Raw genomic sequence first — 11,692 nt, 5'->3', positions numbered from 1 at the left:
GTACTAATATAGTATTTCATGAGACTGGATTGGCTGTGTAGTACTAGTTCCACGTGACTCACGAGGGACTGTTAGATCAAACAGGAATAGTAAAATGTGGCCATCCTGGTCACTAGGTGTCATGTTTTGTTGCTATCTTTACAAGAAGACTTGTATGCCACAAAAACTAGCACATTCGAGCATTAACGTTCTGTATTGACCTTTGATATAGTGCTGGGAAAACCAAACAAGTGTACCTTAAGTTAAGACTTGTTTTTAAAAGTAAAACATTGGTCAAGAAGCACGAAATAAACGATCCTCACGAGTATTTTAAAAGCATAAATGATATAATGAAAAGTTCTAGAGTAGGTTGCATAACAAACGTCTGTGTATTTTTATAGTTTTATCCGTGAGCCCATTGGCTGACGGACCCATCCGTCATAATATTGGCCAATCATTGAACGGACTTCTTACTTGGGGCGGTTGCTAATTGTATCAGGCGCTTGCGTAATTCAATGTTGTGATCATAACCGCAGCAATATGTCTGCCTCCATGGTGCGGGCGACCGTCCGAGCGGTCAGCAAAAGAAAGCTATTGCCTACAAGAGCCGCACTGACGCTGGTAAGTCATGAACTGTGTTATAAACGCACGTAAACACGTTTCTCTCTGTTCATACATGCTAATACACACAGTGTGGCGTTAACCCCTCACGCCGCTATGTTGCGTTCAAGTTACGTGATCCTAAGCTAGCTAACCGTCAGTGACTTGACCGTCACACACGGTACATCATGATCCTACTTTAAAGAGCTTTGTCGTAACATTGCAATGCTGGCTTCATCGTGTTGAGCGTACATTAGCGGATAGACTCACAAGGGCTGAACTAATTAGATGCTAACGGTACTCCTTTGCTAAGCTAAGTTGTTTTGTAAAATGCTCTCCACTGTTCTCTTTCGTAACTGCGACAAATAGTTAGTCGCATACAAATAAATGACCACAATACAGACAATACTGTCGAGCCGTACAACGTTAAGTTACTAAGTTACCTTAACATTCTATTACCGAAATATCTTGACTTTCAGTCCCTAGCCAGTTCTAAAATCACAAGACTCAATCTCCCACAATGCAACCAACAGCCTAACGTTAGCGTAGTCGTGTGTCCCTTCAACACCACGAAAAGAACTCGTTGTTCTGACATTTGTTTCACTTTTTGTGGTAGGTTGACGTTAAAGTTACCCGTATGTAAAACATTGGTGGATCACCTCTTGAATTTACAAGCGATATAAAGAAATGTTGGCAATTGTTGCTAAACACATTTTAGTATGAAGTTAGCAGATACTGCAATCGTGTTTTCTTATGTATCGTGCGGTTTTTTTTTTCTATCTGTGATGCCTTTTTATTGTACAGAGACATTTGCTGCACGTCACCCACATTTACTGTCGCTCTTTACAGTTAGAGGAAAACATGCCGGAAAAGAATCAGTAGTTAGAGGAAAAGTACTCTATGTACTACATAGTAGTACATAGTAGACCGAGTATGGACGGTCAGTATAGCAAGCTGTCTGTGGTGAGTCATAGTTCGTTATGATAGGCGGGATAAAAATGTAGAATGTCGCCCTGACCAGCTCTGCTAATGGTGCCGTTGCAAGATAATGTGAGCCCTTGGTGGTCCGAGCTGATAAAGGCCTAAATGTTAAGTAGCGGGAACTCTGTCAACACTGAGGAGGCTGCAGATGATGCTGCAGAAGCATATGAATTAGAATAAATAAGAATTTAGAATCCAGAGTAAAATACTTGTACTCTACAAAGATCGACAAGTTATTCATTTTTTTCAAGATATTATCATTACACTTGTTGGACGGTATAGTCATGAAACAACTCCAGTCTGTGACACATTTAGGATTGTACTGCACTGCACTGTAGTATTTGGCATCAGCAGCTGCAGATTTGTTTTCAATCTGTTTATCATATGTGTGTGTCCATTATTCTTTGGGATGTAGAGAGAACTCTCTTTGGTCGTGCAGCTGATGCATGAAATGTCTGCACTGTCACCGTGCTGCATTTTTTGGGGGGGGGGTTGTCCGTCCGGCAGTCTCAGGAACACCTGGAGGTACTTTCCTCAAATTTGACACATACGTCCACCTGGACTCGAGGTTGAACTGTTAAGAATTTGATGGTCACTGTGACCATAACTCAAATAATTCATATGCAATATTGTGACAATTTAACACAAAAAGAGGATCAAATTATGACGATGACACTGACTTCATGTTACACAAACATGTAGCGTGATGTAAACTGCCACTTGACTGGTTGGCAGAGGAACACTGCCTCTATTCTGCACCTACATCCGCTCAGTTACAGCAGGAGCTACAGGAGTGCACTTATTTCATCATACTGTAGGTACCCACTCATTTCAGACCAGTTGGAGTGTTATTCCCTGCAACAGAAACGTCTCACAGGAGGGAGAAGTATCAAACGGCTAAAGAAACTTAAACCAGCACCACAGTATGTTTCTCTATTCTCATGCGTTTTGTTCAGTGTGCTTTTCTGCAAAAAAAAACACTGCTTCCATCTGAATCCAGTGGGCTTTGTTAACCTGCTGTTGTCTTTTCTTCAGACTCCAGCAGCTGTGCACAAGATCAGGTTTTTGCTGCAGAACAAGCCAGAATATGTGAGTAACTGAAACATCATATTATCCACACAGTGCATGTCCTCATCTCTTGGAATGTGTTCTTTTGAGTCTTGCATTTGAAATAAATAGTGTTGTTCTCATCAAATAGACCATTTCTGTAACTTTTACAAATCCGTCAGTCCACATACTTGTGTGCAGCGCTAACTGCCCTCCACTTCCTTACTGTGACTCAGCAGTTTTATAGCCAAACCATTTAAACCAGAACAAGTGTGGCACTCAAAACTCATGAAACTATACAGCGAATGGTAAATGACACCAAATGGAAACGTCCTTGTGGCTCTTTCTAGATCGGTTTGAAGGTTGGGGTGAGGACGCGCGGCTGTAACGGAATGACGTACACACTGGACTACACCAAGGAAAAGGGGAACTCTGACGAGGAGGTGCTGCAGGACGGTGAGTCTTTATTTTCGTGCTTTCACTTGTGCTGAAAAGCAGTCAAACGTCATGAAGACGTGCAGGACAGTGAACCGGGGGGGAGTAGTGACATCTCTGCTGTGACTCTTCTTGCAGGCGTGAGGGTGTTCATCGAGAAGAAGGCCCAGCTGACCCTGCTGGGAACCGAGATGGACTTTGTGGAGTCCAAGCTGTCCAGCGAATTCATCTTCAACAATCCCAACATAAAGGGCACCTGCGGCTGCGGGGAGAGCTTCAACATCTGAGCAGCGCGGGGGGGGAGCCTCAGCCCCCCCCCTCCCCGGCACCGCCCCAATGTTCTGAACCCTGTCCCATCCGCGAAGGCCGAGAGACTGAATGATGACGAGGAAGTCGGGCATGAGGAATTCTCCAAGACGCGGCGGCGTTTCCTACCACTGCTCTTACTACAGACCACTCAAGCGCACACACACAGCCCGAGTATGCATACACATGCTTAGAGGAAGGTTTTTATTCAATCTGTGTCGTCAAAACTATCTCAACGTGTTGATTTTAGGTTCAGTTACCACTGATGTTAACAACTGCTTTTAAAAAAAAACTGTGATCTGCATAGAGAAAAAACTTAAAACGACCTCAGAAAGCAAGATGTTTTTGTTTTGCTGCCATTTTAAACACGCAACATTATTTTCAGAGAGTCAGATTTAAGTTTTTGAAGCTTGAATCCATCCACCAAAAGTCTGTAGGCCAACCTCAGCTGTTTGATAAACACTGTAAGACAATGTGCTATCATGAAGCCAGCAGTATGCAACAGTGGAAGAGCTTGAGTGTCTTGAAACTGCTTTATTCAGTTGTAAAGTGTATATTTATCTCTGTGTGTAAATATAAAGAATGTATATCTCCCGTGAACCACGCAAGCGCACAAAACTAACATAAGAGTCCATGAGGTTTATGTTTTCTCTTTTTTTAGCTTGATCAAAGCCAGGACGTTGTTTGTACCGTGCAATATGTCATATGTGTACATATGAAATAATAAATGGCTAAATCCATTAAAATGACTTTGTGTGGCCGCTGTTTTTAATGTTCAGCAGTCTGACAGTAAGTGTTGTGCCAGGACGATCACAACAGCATAACTGATGTGTGAAAACGTAGACCGGTTGTCATAGGGATGGCCCCTAAGTTAGAATCTTCATCTCAGTTATGGTGACGGCTCAGTTGTCAGAACCAGATGGATTCTGTGTCACTGTTACGTCTTCAAGCTTTTAACCCGTCTTCACTTCTTTTCTGTGGACCTTTTTTTTTTTTTTTTCTTTTTTTTTTTTTTTGTGCTCGGGCAGAAGCAGAATGCGGTACCACTAGACACCGCCAAACCCTACACACTGTATTAGCTAACTATGTGATGCTGAACTGAAGCAGTAAAGGGGTGGACAAAAAAAAACACCGAGCTGCAGGACGCTAAAAATCTTTGCTGAGTTGAACTGCAGAGATAATCCTTCTTTGCACATCGTTTGATTTACCGATACAAAACCGATCACGTTTTTGTATCGATAAATATAGTTCTACTACACGCTTTGGCTCAAGTTTCGGTTGGTTGCAATATGCGACCTCACCACTAGGTGTCGCCAAATCTGACACACTGCACCTTTAACTTTTTAGTTTTTTCTCAATAAGGTTTTTCTTGAGGTTATAATAAACAAGTATAAATGTACTACAATAACACTACCATAATCATTATTTCGTGATCATGGCAAACAAAACTAGTTGAACGTTTTGGGATCAAAATGTGTTAAGTTCTTCGCTATGCAGTACAAATAAAGATAAAAGCTTTTTTGGTTGCACAGAGGGATCAACAGCGGATCCTGCGTTAATTGTTGTAATGCTTGATCCCGATCCAGGGCCAACCAGCGAATGGTTCTTTGAAGATTTGACGGACCTCTAGAGGAAGCTGTTTCTAGGTGCCTCAAAGAAATCTGGAGTCCCGAAGAACTCTCTGGGGAAACTGCTCGCAGCGACTCATCAGAACCCCGCATCTGTACCAGTTGAAGACAAAGACGCAGAAAAGATTAAAGCTATAGATAGTTGCTGTTTTCTATGTATATATATATATTTTTTTTTTTACATAGCACAGACATGAACAAGGACTCTTTAGACACAAGATGACATAAATTGAAGGAGTTGCACGTTGAAATATTAGAAACCCAGCATGATGACAAAAAATATTTCTGACAATGTTTTAAATCTAACACGCATCCAAAAGAAAAGCACCTTCAACAAACACATTTTCCACCGCCTGAATATGCTTTATAATAAAATGTAAGTACCTTCTCTTACGCAATAAAATTGCTAACATCTAATTTGGAATCTAAAAATATTAAGCAAACCAATGACAATTCAGAATCCTGTTTAGGTACCTTTTTTTTTTCCAAAAGAGACAAAATAGAAGCAAAGGTGATTTAAGCTCAAATTGTATTTACAAAAATAACACTTTTTATTTGTTCTCTTAATTTAAAAACATAAAGAGAAGTACATTTTCTATGTTTGACGGTCAGGATAATATGTCAAACAACTGCAAAAAACAAGAGACGTCTCTTGAACTTGTGTCTGGCTGGGCAGTTGGCAAGGTTACATGCTGCTCTGCAGCGGAGGCCATGAGACATGTAATGACAGCTTTTCGAAAACGTGTTTGTTGTGAGCGATAGATCAAGCTGTACTGTCAGCACGACCCCTCGGCTGCCTCCACAATTCATCTTTTTTTTTATTGTGGTTTGCAGGTGAGCACCAGTCATTCTGATTTGATGAAATAAAACATCAATGAATGGTTGCCTGCAGGCTGTGGGTGGGGGTTTGAGTAGAATGACATGCTTTGTAAATTACATTTAAACAGTTATCTGAAAAATGTGAAAATTCTACCCAACATCACACAGAAAATAAATGTTGCACTTTGTGTGACAGACTTTGTGGCGAGACGCTACAGGCAAAATCATGGTATTTATGATTTGGTCAAACATGCCTTCTTTAAGACTAGTGGAAAGAAAACATCCAAAATACACATTTGGGTGTTCATTTTACTACTTTGTCGACATGCGTCTGTAGATTTCTACTAAATTCTCCAAAAGTTACCATTAGATAACAATACATATAATACAACACAAAAAGTAATCGTCTCAATGTCAGGGATTAACTGGGGAAGTTCTGTGGTGATATCTAACACCGACCGCAACTTCTGGATGTTAGCAAGATGAAGAAATAAAAGAACTGTATTCGAATCCAGCTGCAGCCATTTCACATGGGCACCCGGTCCTGTATAATTACAGGTGGTGATGGAGATTTAGTTTAAAAGATCCTGCTCTCTCTCTCTCTCTCTCTCTCTCTCTCTCTCTCTCTCTCTCTCTCACATAAACACTCACAGAGCAAAATTACTCCTATCTCTCCCCCCCTCGCCAGTGATGGTGGTCTATAACAGTGCTTTCATCTCAGAACAGCATCCCATCTCTGACCAACACGGGACTAAACCTGACAGAGCAGAGAGAGGGAGGCAAGCAGGCACAACACAGGTAAGAGTGGCTTATTACACAGGGGGGGGAAAAGCTTATTTAATATGATTCAATATTTCAGTTGGCTTTGGCTGATTGCATGCATATTAGTAGGTATTCATTTAAATACCTTATAGAAAAATGCTAAACTATGAACATTTTTAAACATACCAGTTTTTTGTGTTAAATTTACGTTAATTCTTCATACTTTGACGTCATCTTCATGCACCATAGAACACCCCTGGCTCTAATTTGTGAAGATGACAATGGAACCAGCAGCTAATCACGTTCCGGACTGCGGGCCGGTGTGCAACGAGTCCGCAACTCCGGAGGGCCAGGGGCCGCCGGCGTTGGTCGACGCCTGGCTGGTCCCCACCTTCTTCGGCCTCATCATGCTGGTGGGCCTGGTCGGGAACTCGCTGGTCATCTACGTGGTCACCAAGCACCAGCAGATGAAGACCGTCACCAACTTCTACATAGGTAACATTTCAGAAGCGCACACCAAGTCTTTTTTTTTTTTCTTTCTGTGTGTCCGGTGAAAGAAGGGGAGGGGTGCCTTGTACAGGAGTTAAAGACCCTGTTCCACTAACAGGTGGTCTGTTAGTAGTGTGACACTATAAGTACTGGTGGAGCTAACAAATTACATTTTCTGTCCCTCACTGTCGTTTTTGCATTTTTTTTAGCATTTTGTTAATGCACTTTGTTTGTAGCTTATTAACCTGTTGTCTTTAATCTAAACATTCTATATTGCATTGTCATAATACCTCCCTTTAAAAATGTAGGCCTAACGCAGTACTGACAGAACATTTCAACTAACTACTTTTTACTTTGATCTGAGTACGGTCAGACCATAGAATCCAAATAGTTTTGTACCTTTTGTTCCGAGTAGTCTAAAAGAACAAAAGGTTAGTTGGTGGATTTTGAAAGGTATAACTCTTAGTACTTAACAATGTTATCGGCATTGATACAGTTATTTATGGTACTTTTGCACCGTCGAATGCATCTCACCCCGACATGTCTTGAATTACATTTCTCTGTTTAGTGATCATTACTCTTGTCCTCTTCCAGTAAACCTGGCTACCACCGATATCTTGTTCCTGGTCTGCTGCGTGCCCTTCACCGCCACACTCTACCCACTGCCCAGCTGGATCTTTGGAGAGTTTATGTGCCGACTGGTGAACTACCTTCAGCAGGTTAGATACTCACACATGGACATACTAATAAACATGTGTGGAATTGCTGGAGATCATGGTCCTAATGATATCGTGGCCCAGTGACTGAAGCATCATGCTATAGTACTGCACTTATACACCTCTGGTGACGTTTGTAGCTTTTACGTGTTTTTAAAAAAGGCGTCTGCTAACAAGTGGCTAAATGAGACTATAAAAGGTCACCACGCCGACTAGTCCTCCTTTAGAGCCTCATTGTGTTTACCGTGGTGTAGTTATGCGCAGAATAACTTTGGATGTACAGCTACCAAAGTAATACAAAAAAAAATAATCTCAGACCCAAAACATAAAACAAACCTGAAAATGTAACAGAGGGAAAAAAGGTATAAAAATGTCTCTGTGCAGAGAAACAAAGTTACTTTGTGTGTGTGTTTTAGGTGACCGCTCAGGCAACGTGCATCACTCTGTCCGCTATGAGCGTGGACCGCTGCTACGTGACCGTCTATCCTCTGAAGTCACTGCGATACCGCACCCCACGCATGGCTCTGGCCATCTCTGTGTCCATCTGGATAGGTACACCACAAACAAACACAACCACGCACACATTCACGAAAATTACAACAGTGCGAACAACTTTTTTGTTTTCAATGACCCTCCCTTCCTTTGATGCAAATTATCTACTGCATTAAAACCAAAGTCAGAAAACTGATGTAATGAAAAGAAACCACCCCAGAGAGCACTTGGGGATTCTCCAGTTGCTGTTCACGTGGTTTGTTTTTTGGGTTTGGAGCCGGCATCTAGTTGCAATATGTACAAGTTATTTTGAACATCACTCTCTGGGTCATACGGTCGTGTGTCCCCCCCCCCCAGGATCCCTGCTTCTGTCGATCCCCGTCGCCGTGTACCAGCGTCTGGAGGCAGGAGAATGGTTTGGTCCCCAGACGTACTGCAGTGAGGTCTTCCCCTCGGCCCGCCTCCAGAGAGCCTTTATCATCTACAGCTTCCTGGCCGTCTACCTGCTGCCCCTGCTCACCATCACCGCCTGTTACGCCTTCATGCTCAAGCGCATTGGGCAAGCCAGCGTGAATCCCATCGACAGCAGCTACCAAGTAAGAGTTGCTTTACTATATTTTTATGTATTGAATCCTCAGAGAACAGAATGTGATTCAAAGCCTCCCTGACTCCAGCTCCAGGCTCAGGCGGAGCGAGCAGCAGCGGTGCGGGCACGAGTCTCCCGGATGGTGGTGGTGATGGTGGCCTTATTCCTCATCTGCTGGGGCCCGATCCAGGTCTGCATCCTCCTTCAAGCTTTTGGCCTCCGCAGTTACGTTCTATACAAGGTGACTTACTCTCTGTGATGTCTGATGCTGTAGATAGGTAGTTAGTAGGGGTGTAACGGGGATAAAAAATAACTTTTAAAAGTGGTTGTCAGTCTGGCCTTTTGGTGGCCGAAACTGAAAATATGGTTGCTATTTTTATTCCTCTTATATTTGGAGTATTATACAGTTATACTTCAGCTAATTAATGAAAACATTTTGTACATGCTTTCCAGTATGATTTGCTGTTCAGCTCAAAGCTGTCTGGATACTTTCTCAAGTCTTCACAAATTTATTTTTTTGTTTTTCGTTCAGATTCATCTGGTTCTTTATCACTTGAATCAATTTGCACTTTTGTTTGAGTCGAAAAACTTAATTTGCTTCACCAATATCTCTCAAACAGATGCTTGTTGGCACACAAGTTAACGCACATGTAGGAATGTCTTTTAAAATATCACTAATGCCACAAATAACAATGTATTTATTTTGGGCTGCACACATTTGCTGTCCCTGTTTTTCATATTGTTAAAAATTAGTTGCAACTAATGGCAAACAACGATCAAGAATTAGTTGTCAATAGAGCGCCTAAAACCAGGAAATGAGACAGCATTTTTGCACTCCCGGTTCCCTTGTCTCAAAGTCAATGTTCTTTTTTGAATAGGTGTTTGGTTAGATGCCTGAAATAAGATCTGTGGTTAACACAAGCTGAGATTTTAACATTTTGTTCTACAACATACAATATGTACCCCTCTCATGAATTGTACAAATTTTACATGTCCTTTAAAATGTGGTTGCTAACAAGTGGCAAGACTACAAACTATCATCACATTGACTCGTCCGCCTTCACAGTCTCGTTGTGTATTCTCGCGCTCATGCATCCGTGGTGTAGTTCGGCCATAGCCTATCGTTTCTACTTCTGCCTGTTTGCCACAGAGCTTATTTTCTGCAATTATCCAAAATCCAATGGAAAACCCCATTGGCTTTTTTGTCAAGGGAACAGGTGCAGAAAACAAATCCAGAAAATTCTAAAAATGTACATTATTTTTAGAATATTCTTTGTGACGAGGTGTGGAGCTACAGTCTAAGTTTAGCTCTTCCAAGCAATGCCAGTGAATGACAGGATTGTGGTCACAGATATTGATGTGGCACTTGCTTCAACAACTGCCACAGATCGATGCCTTTTATCTTATTCCATCTCAATTCTGCACCCGCAGCTAAGGATTTGGGGTCACTGTATGTCTTACTCCAACTCCTCCGTCAACCCGCTGGTTTACGCCTTCCTGGGCAACAACTTCAGAAAGGCCTTCAAGCACGCCTTCCCCGCCATATTTCTGTGGCGCACGAGGCGGAGAGTCAGGGTGGGAAACATGGAAGCAGAGGAACGAGGAGAGATGGATCGCCCGGCACCCAAAGGAGAAGCAGAGATGCACTTTCTTTCATCTGGTTCCTAAAGGTCACGCTGGGCATTAGGACACGATGCGCTCATTGTTTATTTATGGTTTGTTCTGGAAATGAGAGCAGTCTGCTCAACCTGGTATATCTGTGCGTGTACACACACAGTCGAGTTTTCATGACTTTTGGGTAAATTACATTGATTTAATTCATCTCCTGGAGACTTAACCTAACAATAACAAAAACTGTTACCAGCCTAATTTTAACCTTACCGTAACCTTAAACCAAGTCTTCACCCTAAAATATAATAATTCACATGGAGGGACGTGCATTGTCCCCATTTTGTTCCCAAAACGAAGGTGAGTCCCCACAATGTGTAATCAGATTTATGTCCCCACATTGTGAGCAAAAAACGCACTCACACACACACACACACACACACACACACACACACACACACACACACTCTCTCTCACACAGAGTGAAGAGCAATGTCTACCTTGTGAACTCTTTAAAGGGACAAACCAATCAGGAGCACATCGTGACGTTCACAAGCTGCTGAATCACAATTATCTTTGTCATCTGTCATTACTGTATTTTTCTAGCTGGACTGATGCAATCAGCTCAGTGGACGTAAAAAATGTTTGATCTCCTGATTTTATCTGATCTTCATCTTCTGAGCTCCTGTTTTATCTGATCTTTATCTTCTGAGCTCCTTTATTTCAGTGCAGGCGTGTCACAATTGAAATTGGTTGCACGTGTGGCCTCGTTGAGATTTACCCACAAATCCTTTCTCTTCCCTTTTAGCTGAACACATAACCTGTATCTTTGCAGAAACTCTGTGCACCTTTAAATTGCTGACCATGCACTGATGTCCCAATTCCTGCAGGGCCCATTGATTAATTGGTGATGTTGTGATAGAGCAGCCAAAGGTTATTGCTCCTGTATTTTACCTAAATGATTTAAAGGAAGTTTTTATTTTACACAATATAAAACATGAACATTATAGTTTAAACCCGTTTTCTGTGGCTGCATGCATTTATTTTAATATGGTGACAGTCATTAAACAGTCTTCCATGATGCTACATTGCTACTGTGGTGTTAATAGTTTCAAATTAAAAGCACTGAAGTTTTTCTGTCTGTGTCAGGGAGGCGCCAGCATGTTTTTGTGGCGTGACCGCGGAACCAGACAGTGCGGAGCTAACATTCACCGATGAAAACCGTTTACCAAACACTACATGTG

The 11,692-nt window shown here is 42.0% G+C and overlaps 2 protein-coding genes across 2 annotated transcripts; both read left to right on the top strand.

Moving 5' to 3' along the window:
• Positions 1 to 463: 463 nt before the first annotated feature.
• Positions 464 to 4,097, top strand: isca1 (iron-sulfur cluster assembly 1). Its single transcript, XM_031856382.1, has 4 exons — positions 464 to 600; positions 2,596 to 2,649; positions 2,958 to 3,063; positions 3,181 to 4,097. The coding sequence occupies exons 1-4, from the start codon at positions 520 to 522 to the stop codon at positions 3,327 to 3,329; spliced, it is 390 nt and encodes a 129-aa protein (XP_031712242.1). The 5' UTR covers positions 464 to 519; the 3' UTR covers positions 3,330 to 4,097.
• Positions 4,098 to 6,832: 2,735 nt separating this feature from the next.
• Positions 6,833 to 10,873, top strand: kiss1rb (KISS1 receptor b). Its single transcript, XM_031856586.1, has 6 exons — positions 6,833 to 7,052; positions 7,641 to 7,765; positions 8,179 to 8,314; positions 8,612 to 8,850; positions 8,929 to 9,081; positions 10,272 to 10,873. The coding sequence occupies exons 1-6, from the start codon at positions 6,833 to 6,835 to the stop codon at positions 10,506 to 10,508; spliced, it is 1,110 nt and encodes a 369-aa protein (XP_031712446.1). The 3' UTR covers positions 10,509 to 10,873.
• Positions 10,874 to 11,692: the final 819 nt, after the last annotated feature.

The sequence above is a fragment of the Anarrhichthys ocellatus genome, unplaced genomic scaffold, assembly GCF_004355925.1.
Source record: "Anarrhichthys ocellatus isolate YVR2014 unplaced genomic scaffold, GSC_Weel_1.0 scaffold17, whole genome shotgun sequence".
NCBI lineage: Eukaryota > Metazoa > Chordata > Actinopteri > Perciformes > Anarhichadidae > Anarrhichthys > Anarrhichthys ocellatus.
This window is presented reverse-complemented; position numbering and strand designations above follow the sequence as displayed.

Coding starts and splice junctions, on each gene's coding strand:
- isca1 (XM_031856382.1), top strand. CDS start 520: ATGTCTGCCTCCATGGTGCGGGCGACCGTCCGAGCGGTCAGCAAAAGA. Junction 601..2,595: donor CAAGAGCCGCACTGACGCTG/GTAAGTCATGAA, acceptor TCTTTTCTTCAG/ACTCCAGCAGCTGTGCACAA. Junction 2,650..2,957: donor TGCAGAACAAGCCAGAATAT/GTGAGTAACTGA, acceptor GGCTCTTTCTAG/ATCGGTTTGAAGGTTGGGGT.
- kiss1rb (XM_031856586.1), top strand. CDS start 6,833: ATGACAATGGAACCAGCAGCTAATCACGTTCCGGACTGCGGGCCGGTG. Junction 7,053..7,640: donor CGTCACCAACTTCTACATAG/GTAACATTTCAG, acceptor GTCCTCTTCCAG/TAAACCTGGCTACCACCGAT. Junction 7,766..8,178: donor TGGTGAACTACCTTCAGCAG/GTTAGATACTCA, acceptor TGTGTGTTTTAG/GTGACCGCTCAGGCAACGTG.